Source organism: Mastigoproctus giganteus, chromosome 2 (genome assembly GCF_048544385.1).
Source record: "Mastigoproctus giganteus isolate SK-2022 chromosome 2, ASM4854438v1, whole genome shotgun sequence".
Lineage (NCBI taxonomy): Eukaryota > Metazoa > Arthropoda > Arachnida > Uropygi > Thelyphonidae > Mastigoproctus > Mastigoproctus giganteus.
In genome coordinates this window covers 106,925,815-106,947,335 of record NC_143576.1, presented here as the reverse complement: position 1 = coordinate 106,947,335, position 21,521 = coordinate 106,925,815, and the positions used below count along the sequence as shown (strand labels likewise).

The window sequence follows — 21,521 nt, the reverse complement described above, 5'->3', positions numbered from 1 at the left end:
ACCAACTATAGGAGAAGTTTGTACCTGGGTGAAAAGATCCTGGGATAATATCAAGATTGAGATCGTTGTCAAGTCATTTAAGAAGTGTGGAATTTCAAATGCCATAGATGGAACTGAGGACGAGGTATGAAGACAGCGATTCGTCATTAGAAACAGATGAGGACAAGCTAATGGATGGAAGTTTTGACAGTGATGAGGAGCTGTATGAATTTTATGATGAATAAAACTTGAGTGTTCAATAACTTTATGTAATACATTTTTTTTTTTTTTTTTTTTTCTAATTTCGGGCCCCAAAATTAAGGTACATCTTATACATGGGGAAATACGGTAATTTAGCAGTACTCTTATATACTTCTTCTCCTGTTTGTCCAAGTACTACAAGGAGAGAAAAACCTGCCATGACCAAAAGAGATTGATATGAACAAACTGAAAATAATTAAATTACATAAAATATAAATGTACATATAATTAAATTTCAGACGAAGTCCAAACTTCATTGGAAAGAGCTACATCTGTTCACAGTCTGTTGGAAAGCCAGCAGCGCCAGGAGCTGCCGAGAATAGAAATGCCAGCACAAGGAGCTGGAGTTGCAGTGGATATAGCAGACTGAAGCCTCCATGATTTCACAGAACTTTAGGTAATTCGACACTACACCATACCGCATTACAAATCCAAGGCTTCCAGATGTAGACATGTGTTTTTGTAAAGGGCGGCACCTATAACATCTGTTCAACTCCGCCTCGTATCTCTGTGAAGAACAGTATCACTACAAATGGGCCAGATGTGCGTAACGTAGGTTTGTGTGTATTATGTGTGTGTTCTGTTGTTGTGTCTGGCCACTTGGCTACCCACAAGGCTTCCAGATGCAGAAAGCCTTCCGCCTAAGAAATATTGCAGTTGCAAAGGCTTGGAAAGCCAAGTACTCCTGTTTATCAACTAGAATTATCTCGCAGCCTTCTGCCATAAGATTTCTTCTTGTGGGGCCATTTAAAGTCACTGGTGTATCCGACACCGGTAGCTGATGTGGAAACTCTCCGCAATCGAATTGTGGCAGGTTGTGAGACAATACGAAACATGCCAGGAATTTGGCATCGTCTTCGCGAGTCCATGAGACGTCGATGTGAGGCCTGTATTCAGGCAAAAGGTGTACATTTTGAACAATTACTATAAGGTGATGTGAACAGTTAAGTGTCATAGACAGACCTTCCAAACTCAGAAACCAAGCATTTCCGGAACTATGTTGATATAAAATATTTTTATTGTCTACATATGAGGAACCCATTCCTGAAATTATGCCGTGTATTTTTGAGACACCCTGTATAATGTCTGTTCTGAGGTCGATTTTCTGTTTAGCTGGACTAAAAACCCGAGGCCGATCAACCCAGCAGCTTTGTGAGGATTAAATGGTATATTTCATTGGTGCCACTGTTTCAAGTGTAACAATCGCCCAGTTTGTCATTGTCGAATGGCGTAATAAAGTGGTGTATGAAATCCTGGCATACGTTTCGTCAATTGTGTTCTCGAATAACAGCTGTCCAATCAGTCGGAGACATGAAACGGCATATTACACCCTAATTTTTTGAGGATATAAGGGCGTTTCATGAAATACATGAGAATTTGGTTAATCTATAGCTTACTGTTTTGATTTTCGACATAACCACTCAAGTGGAACCAAGATTCATCACTGAAGAAAATAGTGAAAAATGTCAATTCCATTCGAACCAATAAAGGCCCGAATCCAGGGACAATAATGCAATCTTTTTTTCTTTCCATGAATTTCTTTTAAGTTCATGCATTACATGAATACAATAGAGATGGCTTTTGGGTACTTGAATAAAACATGCCTATTTTTGATGCAAGTCGTCTCAGATATGTTTTGGGTTACAGCAATAATCACTGATTAACATATTAAAGCTTTTCTTCGCTTCGGAATAGAGCGTTTGGTTCTTTTTGTCATGAACACAAACTGCACAAAAACAGGTTACAAATCGCGAATTGTTGATTTATGCGGTACATACTCTTGAATTGTTCTCAAAATTCGGTTGTTGTTGTTGTTCGACTATAAACATACATTCTCAAAGGAATATATCATGATGGTTTAGTTACGAACAAACCGGTATGTACTGTGCAAGTTTAGCCTAACAACCAATATTCCGGAAGTGGGTGTAAAGAGTGTTGCCACCGATGTGGTTTTATAAGAATTGCGTATGGTTATCAAAATGAAAGAAATTAGCTCTTTCGTTCTGCGGTTCACGAAGTTTGAATCATCCTATTCCTATATAAGCAATTCTACATACATATTTTTTTATTAATTTTATTGCATTTGCTTTGTTTTTCAGTAAGCCTCGTTAGCTTGATCCTCTCATGGGAACCTCAGACGACAGATAGCGATTCCAACATTCATGATACTATTATAAATTCTCTGCAAGAACTGCAAGCGAGAAAAGAACTGCAAGCGAGAAAAGAACTGCAAGCGAAGCAAGAGCTACAGTTAACGAGGACCTACTTCGAATGGGTAATACCTTTCCTGGACAATACTGTATGCTATGAAGATCTTGACTGCTTCCATAGGAACGGAACTTTTCACCATGTCGGTGTACTTCCTGATTCTCCTGATGTGGTACGCACAAAGTTTCTCTTATATACACGCCAAAATTTTTATGATCCGCAGTTCATCGATTATAAGAATAAGTCCTCAATTCTGTATAGTAACTTCAATATTAAACTTCCTTTGAAAATTATAACTCACGGCTTTGGAGGAAGAAATAACCTAACATGGGTATGGAAAATGAAGAATGCTTTCCTTGAGACGGTATGTTATATTTATTGACAATATACTAAGAGTTATGTAGTTAACTTTGTTATATAAAACATTTGGATAATAACCTAGAGATATTTGCAGAAATGATTTCAGTCTAATATACAGGGTGTCTCAAAAATATTGGTACAAACGTTTAGGTGAGGTAGGTAACATCTAAAGGAATGTGAATCGCATAGGAACCCATAACTGGAAACGTCACGGGAAAGTAGTAGCAGAGGCACAAGAAGCAGAAATGACACAAGACAGTAATTAGTGGCAAACATTTATTTGACATAATATTAACAATGGAGAACGAGATGGATGCATTTCATGACGTTACAACAGATCCTCGAAGGTTCCACCATGAGACGCGATGCATGCGTGACACCGACGCAGCATGGATTGGCGGACACGGTCGAACACACCTGGAGTTTCTTTGACAGTAGCATCAGCGCAGACGAGTCTCGCCACGAGATCCATTTCCGTCTCCACAGGCGATTCATACACGATAGATTTGAGGGCCTCCCACAGAAAGAAATCAAGGCTCGATAAATCAGGTGAGTGTGGGAGCCAGGCAACGGATTCACCACGGCCAATCCATCGACGTCCAAAACGCCTGTTCAAATGGTCACGAACACGCCTTCCATAATGGGCAGGCACCCCGTCATGTTGAGTGTCACATTTGCTGGAACATCGTCAAGTAACCCTGGTAGAACTTGTTCAAGAAAGATCCGATATTTAGCGGAGTTCATGGGGGATGGTAACAGGTATGGGCCGACTAAGCAGTCACGACCATACCTGCCCACACATTTATTGCGAAGCGATGTTGTGCCGCATGGGGGTGCACACCGTGTGGGTTGTCGTGAGCCCACACATGAGCACTGTGCTGATTAAATAAGCCTTCCCGAGTGAAATAAGCCTTATCCGTGAACAAAATATAGCCTGGAAAATTCAAGTCTTGAACACTTTCTTGGAGAAACCACTGCGCAAAAGCCACACGTGCAGGATGATCTTGGGGGAGCAGTAGCTGAACCCTTTGGAGATGAAAGGGGTGTAAGGAATCGTCGTGCCAGACACGCTGTACACTGCAACGAGACACTCCTAAAGCAGAGGCAACGGCACGTGTGCTGGTAGGATTATTCTGGACGGCGTTCAACACACTTTCTTCCATGGCGGGAGGTCGCGTCGAACGTGGTCTGCCCGCACTACTTCTGTTACCTCTAAGTGACCCATAATCGCACAAATTTTGATGCACACGCGCAAACAACGGTGGTCCGATATATGTCTGTCTGGGAAGCGTTCTCCATAAATTCGTTGAGCGGCTCGTCCATTGCCCTTTGCTAATCCATACATTAGGTGCATGTCTGCCAGTTCACAGTTCGTATATCGATGCATGCTCTTCGTGCGGCGAGTACTGCTTGAATGAGTAAATCAGAAATTTTCCCTCTCGCGAACTGATGAACAGCGCCGTCTACCGACTTACGGTGACGTTTCCGGTTATGTGTTGCTATGCGATTCACATTCCTTTAGATGTTATCTACCTCCCCTAAACGTTTGTACCAATATTTTTGAGACACCTTGTATAATCTTTTGGCATTCTGCGAGGGTTGTACAATTAAAACATGTTCAAGGCCTTAATTTTTTTTTTTTTTTTTTTAATTTGGACAGGCAACCCACGACTTCAATAATTTATACACTGTCCATTTAAAACACTATGACCACCTACCTAACAGTGGACAAAACCCCCACTACTTGTAGTCAGCATCGCTACCACACGGCGAGGCATGTATTCTATAATACCTCTGAATTTTGCAGGAGGTATGTGTACCATATCGCCAGGATTGTGTCCCATAGATCTCCGATGGTCTATGGTGAAGGATCGAAATAATTCCAGATCTGTCGACCCACGGATATTCTATGGGATTCATATCGGCGATTTCAGCGGCCATGGCGGCACATGGAAATCCCTTGCGTGTTCAGCAAACCAATCTTGAATACTGGCAACGTGGCCGAACGCATTATCCTGTTGGAACCCACCTTTGCCACCTCTTCCGAGATGGCACAGGTTGTTGGTGCATTCCAACAGGATAATGCGTTCTGCAACAGGTGTGGGCGCCCGCCGTTGACCCGGGGACTACTGCTTCGTACACTATCCGTCCGCCCGTGGATTACCTAAATTACGAATAGCCCACAAGATTCGCAGTTTTCGTAATACTGCCACTCTTCATCAAATGTGCGCCATCACACATTTGATGAAGTGTGCGATGGCGCACATTTTGAATAAGACTGTGACAATCAGTCTTATTCAAAAATTCATAGCCGTCTTCTTGATTAACAAGACCGAACCACTGCCAGGCCTGCGACCAACTTTATGTTGGGCGCCGAACCGGAAAATATCCAGACTACCAAGTGCAAGATGGCCAGTCGAAACAGGAGGAAAACAACTTGAACGAGCACCGCACTAGTCTCAAAGCTTCGGCTTTACAAACAGATCGGTTCATCACACAGATTCCCCCTCCCAGCAGTTTGTCTAGCGTTTGGCTCCAGACACGTCAGACAAGTCGTCACGTACTGATTGAGAAACTTCAGTTAGACAAAGATTCAGAGATTGAACACTTGAAGTACATCATATGCTTCTTTTCGCATCTATTGTGATACAAGTCAGTTTTAAATTATTGGAACCTGCACCAAATGGCCCCTCGGCACCATCATCAGGCCATTTTATAAAGCAGGAAGTAGAAAAGAAGTGATATCCTTAAACGCCCTGAGATTTGGCTACCCCCTACACCAAGGACCACCCAGATGGCAGCAGCTCTAAACATCAGACATCTTCCTGCCATCATTCACGAGAGAAGACTCGTCTTTGCCGTCAAAATGATGGTCGGCATTATTTCACTACCAGATTTCTGGGCTAACTGCGGATGGAGAATCCCAGTCCTAAGCCTTAGGGCTAATCCAATTCAGGCCATTCCCAAACCGGTTAAAGTTATCTGATCGGTTCCTACCCGTGCAAATGCTGCAGGACATACGCTCCTTGGACGGCGACCTCTGCAAGTTCGCAGTTAATAAGAAATATAGGCAGAAAGTACTCTGTCGACTTCCTTCCCAGGACCACGTCACAGGACATTAGAACCTATCCATCACTGCCATGGATCCATCACTCCAGTGTTCAAACCTTTCTGAGTCGATGCTTTTTTTTTTGTTTCATCTTTGTTTATTATGTTGTGTAATTTCTTTTATGTAAACCCCTGGCTTGTAGCCATGAAGGGAGTTGTATACAGCATATATGTGCCTTCTGTATATAATAAAGAGTTCTTCTAACGGAAAATTTACTCAAAGTATAATCCCAGTTGAATGTTTCAACAACCTTGGAATGCACTGAACGGCGATTTTACGGTAACCAAAATCGTGAACAATGAAGTGGGCAACTGTTATGATGATATTTAGCAGTTGTGAAAATCCTCTAACCAATATGGCAAGATAAAGCCCAGTACACTTTTACAACTTTTCAATAAATGTTTCGAGGCTGAAAAACTTTCCGGATGTGTGGAAGACTGCCCTTATCAAGCTGATTAAGAAACCAGACAAGCACCCCCCCCCCCCAGGGAACCAATCTTATTGGCAAACCTTGGTAACCTATTAAAACGTTTAAGTGCCCTGCGATTAACAACTTGTTATTGTATTGGGGACTAATTGCGCCTAATCAATACGGATTCACTCCTGGAAGGTCCTGAGAAGACGCCCTTGCTGACTTCATTTCTTCTGTTCAACACTCGTTTCAAATATACTCTTGCTATCTTTATTGACTTCGAGGGTTCTGATTTCCTTTGGTGGGAAAGTGCCCTCGAACGTTTACGTCATGCCGAATGTTCCTAGCAACTTTACCTTCTAATTAAGAGCTATTTTTCTAACAGATTTATCAATGTCAGATCTAAGTACAGACAAATTTTGCGTCAGGTCTTTCGAGGGCGTCCTCAAGGCTCCGTTTTGGGGCCACTTTTCTGTAACTTTGTTTTGCAAGGTTGGATTACCAGAATCTGACAACGCGAAGATCATCGCATATGCGGATGATTTGACAGTCCTTGTTAGTGGCAATTCACAATCTTCAATTGAAATACCTGCTGAGAAAGTTATCTGATCTTCAACAGTGGACAGTTGAAAATAAGTTAAAAATTAGTTCTACCAAGACAAAAATTATGGTCCTTGGCTCTAAATTGGACGTTTGTCGACCACCAAGAGTTAAAATAAACAATACACAAATACCTCTAGTAATGGAAATTAAACTTGTAACGAATGGGCCTGGTGTACTCGGGTCCATGGTTGTGAAGAATATACAATGATAACCCAGTTTAATATAATACAATAAAATATACAATGGCAGAAGCTTTCAAGGCTGACAAGTCTCTTTTTCAACTGATAATATGATTTGAATACAACGGATAAGTGCAATGAGTCTCAACTCATTGAGACACGTTATTCATTTCCTATTGTTGTTGCACGAACGTGCGCTGTTTTTTTTTTTTTTTTTACTCCAGCGTTAAAATGGTTGTCTCTAGGATGGGGTGCAGACGTGTGCCTTTGCAGCGGTTTATGGCCTTTGGATTGTTTAATATATTAAGTGACTCTAGCCATAGGCGGTGGCGAAAGTGTCGTGAGTGGTCTATTATTTCAAAGTCACGTTTGAGATCAAGATCGCGGTTGGTGGCCCAAAAATGTTCCGCGACTGCGGATTGGTCAGTTTCGGCAAGCCGGATTGCTCTGTCATGCTCCGTAAGGCGATCTTCAAGACGTCTTGATGTCTCTCCTATGTAGCAGCTCTCACAGTCTCTACAGGTGATGCGATATATTACATTGCTGCGTAACAGAGGTGTGACAGGGGTCTTCACACTGGAGACAAGTGAACGTAGGTTTCTGCAGGGTAACTGTACGCATTTGATGTTGTAATTTCTAAGAATTTTTGAGATCCGTCCTGACACGCCTGGATAATAGGGAATGTAGGCGGACGGTATACAGTCTTGGTTCGGTAGTCTTGGGTGGGATGTGAGTTCTTGTGCCTGTAATAGGCACCTGTTTAGCACATGGGATGGATAACCACATTTGGTTAGGTCCGCCTTCACACGGGAAATCTCGTTACGTCTAACTGCATCAGTGCTGGGCTCCAAGCCCTGGAGAATAGGGTGAGGGCAGTGCTGTTGAGATGGCTGGGTGCGTGGCCGGATCTGTAGTTAGCAAATTGTCCGCACCACAAGGGTTTGCGGTATACCGAAGTCTCTAGACGTGGGCCTACGCGATGCACTAGGACATCCAGGAACGGGAGCGCGTCGTTGACCTCTAACTATAGTAAACTGGATGAAATTAAACAGGGAGTTGAGGTATTCCAGTAATGCTGTTTCAGAGCCATGTGGTATTACAGTAAAAATATCGTCAATATATCTGCACCATGTTGTAATTGGTACAGGTGGGTTCAGGTGTATCTGCTCCTCTAAATCTTCCATGGCGATGTTGGCTACTACGGAACTAACAGGGGCACCCATAGCAGTGCCATGCACCTGCTGGTAGACTGAATCCTCAAAGGTGAAGATGCTGCTTGATAAGCATAGGTTGCGGGCGGTGCAGATGTCATCAGTGGATAGTGATGTTCTGGATTGGAGGCTTAAGTCGTTCTCGAGGAGCCTTCTGGCGCAGTGCACGGCCTGTTGGACGGGAATTGAAGTGAATAAAGAAACCACATCAAATGATGCCATGACGTTGTTGTCAGAGAATGAAAGGTCCTTAATGAGGTGGATGAATTCGCTGCTATTTTTTACGGTGTGTGTGTGGTATTTCCTACAAGAGGTGAGAGGAGGCGCGCAATATGCTTGGATAGTTCATACGTTGGGGCATTGCAGCACGACACATCGTGACTATATCTGTTGCCAACAGAGTCTGATGAAGCTATCTTTTCTCTTACTTCTCGAAACTTTCACTTTGCGACAGCGATTTTTTTCAGTAGTAACCATCACGATACACAGCCAACATTATAAATTTCTTGTTCTCGCCCTTACTTTCGAAACTAATCCCGTTTTGGTGCACCGTCTACTTGAATCGCCATACGAAAACTTTCACAAACAATTGTAACAAAGAACAAACGATGTGAAGCAAGTTTTATTACAAATTAACATGTCGACGCATTAGTTTTGGTGTACGCGCCTGTTTCACTCCCCCCCCCAGAATCTGCTGAGAAATATCACGCGGTAAAGTGTTTTAATTGAACTATCCTACATCTTATTTAGAACAGATAATTTCAGTTAATGATGTCTTATTATGATACTTGAGTCTAATTTGTTCTCTCCCTATATATCGCAGGAAGATCTAAACGTCATCGTTGTTGACTGGTCTGAAGGTGCCAAGGCACCAAATTACTATGTAGCTGCTGTTAATACTGAGCTAGTTGGTCGTCAGATAGCAGCATTCATTATTACCTTGAGCGAGAGTTTTGGTTTTTCTGAAAAAAATATTCACTTAATTGGCTTTAGTCTTGGCGCCCAGGTAGTAGGGTTTGTCGGAGAAAGATTAAAGTCGTTGAAGAGAAATTTAACAGGAAGAGTCACAGGTGAGTTATTGATGTTAGAAAAATGTTAAGAAACACTGGGAAACTTTTACATAACAACTGGTCCATATTGTATAATAACTTGATAAGAATTGGGTATAACAAGATAGATTTTTCCGCTTTCGTAGTAATGGGAGTAACGTGAAATCACAATTAAAATTAAACAGTATTTGATGACAGTGTAATAGTACTGCTCAAAACACAAAACTCTTGAACTGGAATTGTGAATTGCACATTATTAATGATGGGTTTAATAACGTTTCCATTCAAGTAAAAGTTGGAAGTCTTAATAGCGTATAAAAATTATTATTCCTTTCACCACCAAACAATGTGATACATTATGTCATTACAGAGGTAAATATAAATCTATGTGTATTATGGCTTTGGTGTTCATACGCATGTTTTCGGGATGAACAACTTAGAATACTTCATGGAAAAACTCCTATACCTCTGCTTGAGACCAGATTACCATATTCATGAATGAAAAGGCCTTTAAAATGGCGATTAAACATGGAGTACGTTGAGGATTTTCAGAATAAGAGATGTGGTACGCGAGTGCACGTACAAGCAAGAAAGTGAAGAATGACGTCATAAAATAACATATAAATAAAATCTGAAATTTCAAAATAAAAATATTATATTAAAATTGAAAACACAAGGGTGTCCACAAACCTCCTTTACAAAACTAAAACGTTATTGCATGCATCGAGTACATGATACAAACCTGAAGCTATCCAAGTGATGAGAGAATATCTCCAAGTTTTTATTCACCAACTGGAAAATAGCGAGCTGCAGCAGATGGCAGAATAACCGCAAAACCGTAATCAAGGCAAAATTTACCATCAAAATATCATCCTTTTGGCTCATCGATCGACAGCTTCCATATGAGCTGTAATTTGTATGGTTTCTTCCTCAGACGGTGACATAGTATGTTATAAACTGTTGAACTTGACATGTTAAATTCAAGAGTACACACGTCGTATGGATTTCTCTGGACTTTACGTAAATTTTTTTCGAACGATCTCCCCTGTGCCCCCACTGACTTTTGTTCGGCCACTACCTCCGCAGGGATGATTACACAAACTCGCATCCTTTATGAAATTTTCGTACCACTGCAGAACTATAGGTGTACTCGGTGGTTGCTTTTTATAATTCGCGTAATGTTCAAAATTCGCATATAACAGCGGCGGCAGGCTGCAGCTTATTGAAGTCCTCGAGAAGGTACGCACACCGCACCCTCTCGAGGACTGGTATATTTCACCACGATTAGTTTTTCAATAATGCTGCCATTTACTGCAGCGCGCACATTTTACGGTTGGTGAATACAAACATGAAGATATTGTTTATCACCTGAAGTGGTTTCAGGTCTGTATCATGTACTCTATTCGTATTTTAGTTTTGTAAGAGACTTTTGTGGACACCCTGTATTGTATATTTTAAGGTAGGAGATAATTCTCTTTAAGCCTTTCTTTAAAAACTGAGTGACGCCTTTATGGGGAACATCTTTAAAATTATAACTGATCTTCTTTCTGGATCCCGGATTGCGATGGACAGAGGCTCCGGCATTCCGAAACTCTTATTTAAAAAATAAATAATAATAAAATAATAGTTCGGTAAAATTTAACAGACTATTTTAACCGGGAATGATCCTTAACTGAAATTCTTCTCAGCGAGCCCCTTACCAACAAATTCTTAGCATAACCCTGTATATATTCATCATGCCCTGTTTTAAAAAAAAAATGGATGAATCATTTATGAAATTGTCATATTGCCAATAGTTTTAACTGAAAAATAAACAAATGTGTAAAAATATATCATTGTAAGCAAATTGCTCTGTTTTCTGCTCTTACTGAAAATCCCGACAATCACCGAACTTCTAGTTTACTACAATAACACGTCTTGTAGCCATGGGACAAGATCAATAGCTTAGATGGCTGTTGCTGACAAGTTGTTGTTGTTATTTGGTTTTTAGGAGCATTAGCAACTAAGGCCATATTGCTCTGGGAATATGCGGTGATCATTCCCTGATCTTTCAGCTTCCTCCGTATTTGGTGGTGGCGGGCTCTAACCCAAATCTAATCAAGAAGCGTGTGCTTCGCACGGTTGCTCCTTCCCACCTGGCTACGGAGGCGCCCTGTTGACAAGTAAAAGAGGCAGAAATAAATAAAAAATATTATTTCTTAGTTGTTGTTTGCTGACTTGTCAATTTACGCAAATATTAACTGGCAAATTTTTAACTCCAAAGTTACTTTTAAGTTTGATTTATGAAAGAGAAAAAAAAAGTGCTCTATTCCGTATTTAAAAAAAAAGAAACGTGACTTTAATTACAGACCACTGTGGTATAACATACAGCCAGCGAACTAGAAAGGCTTAAGTTTTGCAAATTACAGTGTCTGGAGACTAGGCACCAGCGAGGTGATCTGATAGAGGTGTATAACGCCTTGAATGGTTTAAGCATGCTCAATGCTGACGGGATTCTTCCTCTAGCTCAGAAAAATCACCTGAGAGGGCATAAATTCAAATTGAGGAAAGACAGATGTAGGACAGACGTGCGGAAATTTGCCTTTAGCCAGCGGGTGGTTGGTTGGTGGAACAGACTTCCATCCCTTGTAGTGGAGGTTGATAGCCTAAATAAGTTTAAGGCTCAGCTGGACAGGTATATTGAACGAACAGAGGGGTGAAGTGGAAGTGGGTTTTTTTTTTTTTTTGGCTGATGCTGCATAAGCTTGCTTTCTTGCATCAAATGCCTCTACTAATGTTAATGCTAACTAAAATTCAGTTCCTCGAAGGGTTTTATGCAGTGCACTGCCATTTCATAATTACACTATTTAATGTTAGCATTAACATGATGCAAGAAAGCAAGCTTATACAACATCAGCAAAGAAGAAAAAAAAAAACACCTTTCCATTTCACAATCCATTCCCTCCAAATGTTTGTCTGCCTTAAATTTATTTCAACTTCTACAACGACAGATAGAAGTTTGTTCCAGCAATCAACCACCCGCTGGCTAAAGCCAAATTTCTGCACAGCTTTCTACAACTGCCTTTCCTCAATTTCAATTTCTGTCCCCTCAGGCATTTAATCTGGGCAAGAATCCCATCAGCACTGAGCTTGCGTAAACCATTCAAGTCCTTATACACCGCATTCAGCTCGACTCGCAGGTGCCTAGGCTCCAGACACTGTAATTTGCATAACATAAGCCTTTCTTCATAAGAGCAACCCTTTGTTCCATTCACTAACCTTGTTGCCCTTCTCTGTACTCGTTCCAGCAGCTCTACATCCTTCCTAAAATGAGGCCTCCAGACACGTATACAGTACTCAAGGTGTGGTCTGACCATTGCCTTATACAAGGGGATAATCACCTCCTTATCCCTGCTAGAAAAATTCCTGTAGATCATTGACAAGACACCATGAGCTACTCTTGCAGACTGTCTGCACTGGTCAGAAAACTTCTTATCTCACTGCACAATTGCCCCAGGTCCTTTTCATTCTCTACCACCTTGAGTATTGTACCCCATAGTTGATACATTACGTTACTGCTACCCATATACAGTACTTTACATTTCTCAATATTAAACTTCAGTTGCCATCTCTCAGCCCTGTTGCAGTAGCGTACTGTCATTAACAACCCTGCCAACCTTCGTATCGTCTGCCAACTAAGACATTAATCCTGATATACCTTCATCAATATCATTAATAAATATAGAAACTACAATGGAACGAACACTGAACCCTGGGGGACTCCGCTAATGACAGTAGTCCACGAACAGAAGTGTCCATTGATTACAACTGTCTTCTCCCACTCAACCATCCCTTTATCCATAGCAGCAATTTGCTTCCAATGCCGAACTGCTCCAACTTGTGCAGCAGTTTTCCATGTGCAACAGTATCAAAAGCCTTCCTAAGATCCAACTATATGATATCAAAATTATTCTTTGCAACCAATTCCTTTGTGACCACATCATAGTATCCAATCAAATTGGTCAGACAAGACTTCCCCTTAACAAACCTATGCCGTGTCTGAACTATAACTGAATTCTTGTCTAGATGATCCTGCAGTGCTTCTTCAACCTGTGCCTCCATTAATTTCCCCGGAACAGAAGTTAAACTAACAGGTCTGTAATTACTTGTGTCACCCTTTGATCCTCCTTCGTGGATTGGGGTCACATTTGCCCATCTCTAGTCCATGGGGACCTCCCTAAGTCCAAGGAAGCTCTCATAATTATGGCTAAGGGCTTGCTTACTTCTTTTCATGCCTTCTTTAATATAACTGGATAGATCCCATCCATCGCAGGTGCATTTCTTATGCTTATTTTCAACTATTTCTGCTCCACTTTGCTCTCAGTTATTACAAAATCATTTAGCTCACTTCCAGAGTTTAATACACCTCTGGCATTCCCCTCCCTGAATAACTCCTCGTGTAAATGTTGATGGAAGTTACTCGTTTAGTTTTTTAGCTACCTGTGCAGGATCATCATCAGTTGAGCCATCGATATCAAGTGGACCAATCTGATTCATTCCTTTCCTTCTAGAGTTCACAAAAGTAAAGAATTCTTTGCATCTTTTGCCAAATATTTTTCGTAATCTGCAATTGCCTGCCTAATCTCCTTTTGACTTGATTACAGACCAGCTTATATCTACCATAGGCTTCTTCTGGGTTACCTGTTAATTTATATGTATCCCATGCATTTTTCTTTTCTGCCACATGTCTCATTAGTTCATCTGACATTATTTAGGCCTAAACATTGAACAGTATTTCTTAGTTGGTATGAAAAGCCTAAGCTTCCAATATTAATTCTCTGAATGCTTCCCCATTAGATTTGCTGTTGGTAACATCATTTAAACTGTATAGAATTTAAAAACTGTCTCAAACAACCGTAGTCACCTTTACGAAAGCAAAAACCCTTCCCTTTACCCCTGATGGTAGTTACCTCTTTGAGTAAATTCCATATCACCACACTGTGATCACCTAGTGGTTCCTTTATCTGCAGATTCTTAATGCATGAAGAATCACTGCTGATAATAAATAAATAAATAAATTTTCTGTTTATACTCCGGCACGACAACCAAGTCAGTAGAGTTTACAATAAATCGTCAATACAAATATTTATCGTATTTAGTAGTCACGGGCTTGAACCCCGGTCCACTCAAGGAACGCGTGCTATGCACTCTCGCTCCTGACCACTGGGCTACAATCAGATCAAGAGTATCACTCCCCTGGTTGCCTCCCGAACATACTGCTGTAGAAAACAATCAACCAATAAATCTACAAAAGGCTTACTAGTGTGTGAGTGACCAACTCACAAGTTCCAGTCAATATCTAGGAAATTAAAATCTCCCATTATAACACAATCTGATTTAATGGCCCACTTCATTTCTCTTTATAGTTGTTCATTATTATCATCATCATCAGAGTCATTAGGCCTATAACACATTCCTACTCTCAATTTTGCTTTCCCAGTGCTTATGTCCCACCAAACTGACTCAACACTGCACTGTCCACCCATGTCAACTGGCTACACTTCCTTAGATTTCATGTGTTTCTCAACTAATAGCATAACTCTTCTCCCTTCCTATACACATTGTACTCCCCAAATTCCAATTCTGCATTCCTTATATATGTGTGACATTACGTCACTGATATCCTAACAATATCTGCCTTTGATATTTTATGGGTTAACTATGGTGTATCGGTGTAAATACACCACAATTAACCCATAAATTTGAACTACGTAAGTAGCGTAAAAGACATCGTTTTAATTGTATCTCAATATTGTGGTTGCCTTCATAAAAAGATAGCTGGTATTGCACTACTTCAAATAAATAACGCTTCTGTAGTAGAGAAGACTACTGTTATTTATTTTCAGAGGATACCAGCTATCTCGTTGTGAAGGCAACCACTATAAGATACAATTAAGACGATGCCTTTTACGCTACATACGTAGTTCAAATTTATGGGTTAACTATGGTGTATTTGCACCGATATTACATAGTTAATTATCAAAACCCATAAGGATTAATTATCAAAACCCATTATGCCTTGTGTATTTCGTTTTCAAAATATACTGTATATGTATCACTTTACATGCCCACACACACACTTGCTAATTTAAATTATATCATGCTCAGAAGTGTTTGGCCACCACTTCGAGATATTGGAAGCAGCTAGTACATATGTGGAATGGACAAGTACATTATCCTGAAGATAAAGACGTCCTTACAAAAGCTGATATTAGAGATGGCTAAGGACTCTCTGTATGTTACTGTGCCATCTTTCGGAAGTTACAAGTGCTTAGTTTAAGGTCCAAGTAACATCAATGAACGATAAACATCGTTTCGAGTGGTGCCTCGCCCATGGACTCTGAAACAATGGAATTCGATCTTAAGGTTCGGAAGTACTACTCTGAACGCATGTAAAGATTTGACAATGTGTCAGATCTGGGTTTGGGGGATTCATTTAAAAACCCTACCTTCAGTACTGAGTCGTCGCCAGAACAATTTAAGTTTGGAAGTTGGTTGTTTAGAAATAGCGCCGAAGCAGAAAGCTATACAGCGTGGTTATATGTCCGTAAATTTCGTGTTTTCTATAGGGAATATTCTTGATGTATAAAAAAAAAAAAACTTAATTGCCGAGAGGAAACATCCAAGCCCGAGATCAACTAAATTGGCCACCAGGGTGAAAACAGCCCATTAAAGTTCCTTCCGTCCCGACAGAAACCGAAGTAATTGAATCCTAATCACTATGCTAATTTAAAGGGTTTAAGTTCCGAAGAATAAGCATCAGTATCTTGGGAGAGGGGATGATTGTCACCGAAACTTTTGGTGGTGGTGCCAAACTGCTGCACTTTACATTATTTGTTATCACTAGATCGTCACTAGTATGGATCATGTAATTCTACCTAAATTTTTTATTTATAGTTTAAATTTGTGCAGTTTTAACTAAGATAATTGTAAGTAATATTTACATTGTGGACACTTCGACAATATTTTTAGAACTGGGTCGTCCGTGTGAGCACAATAATGCGCCATCTAATAGTCTGGTTTGAGGAAAATTTTCGCAATTAGCCTGGAAGTCCTGGAGTCTTGATCAAAATATAAAGAACATTTTTGGGATCAGCTAGAACACCGAATTAAAAGTACATTACAGTTCTCTTCGGCTGGTACGATGATGGCGACTGCACTGAAAGGACAACCGATCGAAAGTCTTTAGTAATGTAGGATCAAGGATGGGGTCCACACATTACTAAATAAAAATAAACAAACAGAAAATTCTCTATATATACAGTATATTCCGGGACGGCCCACAGGGAGCTTGCATCAGCTGCCTCTAGATTCCGCCTTTATGCAGTGAGGTTGGAATTAACTTTTTTTTATCTGTAAATTTATTTACACGTGGATCAGAACAAGTGGTGTGCGTAATTTTGCAACACTGACGCTCTCAGCGGATTTTTTAAATAAAATAAAGTATGCATTTTCTCCATTACTGAAGTCAAATTGTTTTGAGAGGATAGTGAATTTAATTTTATATGAAACAGTGGCCTGTGAAACACGATCCAATCAGAGCTTCGATAATCATATATATATATATATATATATATACACACACACAAAAAAAAAAACTGAAGACTTGATTCAGATGGATCAAAGTGGGAGGAGGAGGGGGTTTTTTCCATACCATTAATAGACTAATGCTTATTAATGTACTGTATTTATATAAGTATCAAGTAACTGTTGCACAACTGAATTTAGCTCGATCATTTTAGGTCTTGATCCAGCCAGTCCTCTTTTTGAGGACTATGGAGAAAACGTTCATCTAGATTCTAGCGATGGCGATTTCGTTGACGTCATCCACTCCAATGCTGACAGTCTAATGACAGGGGGCGTTGGAACAGAAAAGCCATTAGGGCACGTTGATTTTTATCCCAATGGAGGAAAACGACAACCTGGTTGCAGTTCGACACTCACTGGTGTATTTACAGATGTCTTTAGTAAGTAACTGTTTCCTATAATTTTACATGGCTATCTCATTAGAGTTGACAAAGCAAAAAAAAAAAAAAAAACACTGATATATTTAATACAATTATGTGGCTTGAGAAAAGAATCCTTAAACCATTAAAGAAGAAACAGTTTTCCTTAGAAATGTTTGTTGTGATTATCTAGAATGTTGCGTATTACAAATGGTTAAAACAAGAAATTTAGAGCTTTATAAAAATGAATTTTAAACTGAAAATGAAATTTCGAATAAAATATACGATTAAGCACTTTTAATGCATTTGCTACGCCTATTAATACCCGACTGTACCTCTCAAACAAAGCAAGGAAAAAATGTATTATAAATTTTAGACATGAGTCCTTGTAGCGTAACAAAATCTAAAGGGGACACAGTGCAAGCTTCGAATTTGTCCCCCCATTGATTCATGACCACTGGTCAGGCCGACCAAACCAAACTAAGTCGTTCTTTTAGTAACATGGTACGTAGATAACTGAAGTCGTGCAGGTTTTAAGGATAACTAGGTTTTAAAGATAAAACCTGAACCACTTCTTCAAAGTTACAGTATAAGAACAGAAATTCAATCACTGATGGCACGATTACTGGAGGAGATGTGGTACAGAAAGTACTGCGAAAAGTCTTAAAATTATCTAAAAATTCCATTAAAAGTTTAATATTTGTAGAATAAGAGAAATTTACCTCAATATGATACGTAGAACCTTCCGCATGACACTCTATAGAAATTAAAACGAATATAAAATTAACGCAAAATGATTACAATAATAAAATCAATTAAAAAAATTAATAAATTAAAAAAATTTACATAAATTTTGAAAAACGAATTTCCTTCCGAAGGAAGTGTGTTGTGTGTGTGTGGAAGGAAGGATATTCGAAAAATATTACGTAAAAATTTTAAACTTTAATTGTTTTTAATTCATTTTATTACTGTAATCATTTTGCGTTAATTTTATATTCCTTTTAATTTCTGGAGAGTGTCATACGGAAGGTTCTACGTATCATATTGGGGTAAATTTCTCTTATTCTTCTGAAAATATTGAAGTAGAACGTATTCAGCATCGTAGCTCTGTTTATACTAATTAAAAGTTTAAATTTTACATTACACCTCTCTGGGCCAGTCTCGAAGAATTATATAGTTTCAACTTTGTAGTCAATGAATTTCCGATAATGTATTGTATCTGTGTCTCAGTGGCTACTAGGGTTCCCCCTAAAAATCCACAGTGTTTCTGGGGTGCACTACTCTAAAAAGTCAGTCGTGTTTGTTTGAGTATCTTGTGTTGTGTGTATTGCAGGACCACTTTGCTATCAGGTTGTTTCAGTGGTGCAGTTTAACCCCTGGATTGTAGTCGTGAGGGGTATTGTGTACGGCGTCTGCCTTTTGTATGCAACAGAATTCTTCATGTCCTGCGGGGATGCCCTCAGTCTGACCATGCCAAGAGGAAAGCAAGGTATGAAAATTTCACAGAAGGGAGATGGTCTGCATAATGGAGAGAAGGAAGGCCAAGGGACAGAACAGAGGGGGACGAAAGAAGTTAAAAGCAACCTTCAGAAGAAAGAGGGCAGGATGAAAAGGAGTGAGGTTTAAAAAAAGGGGAGAGGGCAGGTTCATGGAAAGAATATTAGGTGTTCCCACACCACAGCCGACATCCCTCCGAACTCAGCACGTCACTCCTTGGGACGGAGTCAACAGTGGAGGTCCAATTAGAAGAGAAGGAAAGAATATCTCACTGGTGGAACACCAGTTTCAACCAAATTTCATTCCTTGATAATAAGGCGTCAGTAAAGTAAAGGTCCACGATTTGGTAGGAGGGAACGAGTTCAGTGTCAACTTGATCCCATTCCTAAGATAGAAAGAAATTAGCAGGAAGGATCGATAGCGCGGTCCCAACCCAAAGAAAGTTACATAGTCAGCAGTTCACACGCCTGAGGCAGGAGTTGGAACTGCTGAAAGTACCGAGGACTACTGCCACAGGAATCGCCAGTACTTCCAGAGGATGAGATTCAATATCCCACTTCGGCAGGCCACCAGAGTTGGAAGAAATCTGAGTTAGCACGGTACATTCCACACTGGAGGGGCGCTAGATCCCTTCAACATCAGACAAGTGACACAATACTGGGTGCACAAGGCTATATGCTCAGTGTGGGTAATAAATAAATAAATTTTTCTGTTTATACTCCGGGATGACCAAGTGATCAGAGGAGTTCACAAGATAGACAAAATACATGAAACAGCACCGTATTTAGCAGTCACGGGCTTGAACCCCGGCCACTCAAGGAACGTGTACTTATGCACCCGCGCGCCTGACCACTAGGCTACGGTTCCTTCTTTTGATGAGCGGTACCATTTGGTAAAACCGCTTGTAGCAATCCGTCAGATCTTATTAAAGCACATTTTAAACAGCATAGGCTTCTGGAAGGGAAAGGAATGGCTTACGTGCACTTCTGTCTGCGCTCATTCATCAGTTCGATATAAGAATATCGGAACGTTCGTGGAATGGCTTTGAACGGGGAACCCCGGAACGTTGCATCAGTTCGCTACATGTACGCTACGCCTCTGTTTGGAGCGTAACTACCTTTTCCCTTATTTCTTACGATGAGATTATGTTCACTTTACGCGGATTTTATTTATGGAACTGGGTTAATATGCTTCTTAAATAGAAAGATTTCTGATTTCTAAATGTTCAGGTATTATTCTAACGTGGATTTTCATTTCACTTTCAGCGTGGAACAGAGAGCGTGCTTGTAATCACGAGAGGGCAGTTCACCTTTTTATAGAATCCATTAGAAGCAAAGAACCTTGTTCATTTACATCTTTCATCTGTCCAGGAGGGTATGATGACTATATGTTGAACAAGTGCAAAACATGCCGATCTGGAACTTGCGCAGTTATGGGCTACAAAGTACAGGGACGTGGTTCCTATTACGTCATGACAAATGAAGAGACACCGTACTGTGGTAAGTTATTTTTAGTGATGCAAGATAAAAAAATAAGCATTAATAAAACTCCATTTAAATTGCCTGAGAGGACAATTATTCTAAATTATGATGAGCAAAATGTCAGATGATTCTATTTCAATTTGTTTATTAATTTAATATTCTATTTAAATAAATAAAATTGAGCCTATAAAATTTTCGATGTTTCGCCATATGTACAAGATGGCCCGATAGTCTTTGTGATTACCCTCCACATACACACATTTTGATTTTAGAGTATTATATTTATATATCGCTAAAAGAAATGTGGAGAGCAAATGTTTCAAATGGCCGGAAATAAAAACCCTTACAAGTGTGGAAGAATAGCAGCTCAACTGTTTGTTGGGTTCAAAAATGTCCACAGAGCAAGAAAACTATGAAGGATGTGCAACGGGACCACGAGCGGTCGGTTCATATAAGCGGTCGCCTAGAGAGCCAAATTCAAGTCAAAAATCAAGTTTAAAAATGTTAAACTTAAAAATATGGGGGACAAAAGTACAAATAAAATGAAATAAGTCGTTATCAGGTGCGCGTATGGAGGGAATATAGCTTAATTTCTTTCTCTGCATTTTTAACAATTTATTAATATTTCAACTCTTTTATTTAGCGAGAAAATAAATTAGTGAAGTTCTTTTTAGGGTCCGTAATCTAACGAAGGGCAGTTATAATGTCACTCGGTTGTCTGTTTGTCCGTCCACCTGTCACAGCATTATATATCTCAGTTGGACAGACAACTAGAGTAGTCGAGACCCGCTAATTTTCGTAAAATCGGACAAATGCTAATAATTTATTGTAATTTTTCCTTGTAGAGGATCTGCGATCTCATTATGGATTTAAAATAAACTTTGTGGATTTTTTTGAAAAGGATAGTGTAGGCTATTTTTGGAAATATTAAATTTTAGGAATACAGTATTATATATTTTATTTTATGGCAGAAGAATAATACTCCTACCTGGATTTTCTTCAGGAACGGCTGCATCCGGGTGAGGTGTAATTCAGAAGGTGTTGAAATTGCAATTATATGGAAGGAGGTCGAAGGAAAAAGCCAGCTTTTGTCCTAAATCCTTGCATGGCGAGTAATTGTAGGCATAAAGGGGATGATGTGTTAAAGCCTGATGGGGGTTTTTTGTTAATACCATCTTCAAAGGTGG

The 21,521-nt window shown here is 39.9% G+C and overlaps 1 protein-coding gene across 1 annotated transcript in view; it reads left to right on the top strand.

The window, feature by feature from the left end:
- The window catches only part of LOC150089483 (pancreatic lipase-related protein 2-like), a 50,624-nt gene that overhangs the window by 14,438 nt on the left and 14,665 nt on the right, over positions 1-21,521 (top strand). Inside the window, exons 2-5 of the mRNA XM_090390002.1 lie at positions 2,340-2,812; positions 9,146-9,392; positions 17,153-17,377; positions 20,119-20,352. Of these exons, the coding sequence (XP_090246128.1) occupies positions 2,340-2,812; positions 9,146-9,392; positions 17,153-17,377; positions 20,119-20,352 (1,179 nt within the window). The remainder of the gene's footprint in view (positions 1-2,339; positions 2,813-9,145; positions 9,393-17,152; positions 17,378-20,118; positions 20,353-21,521) is intronic.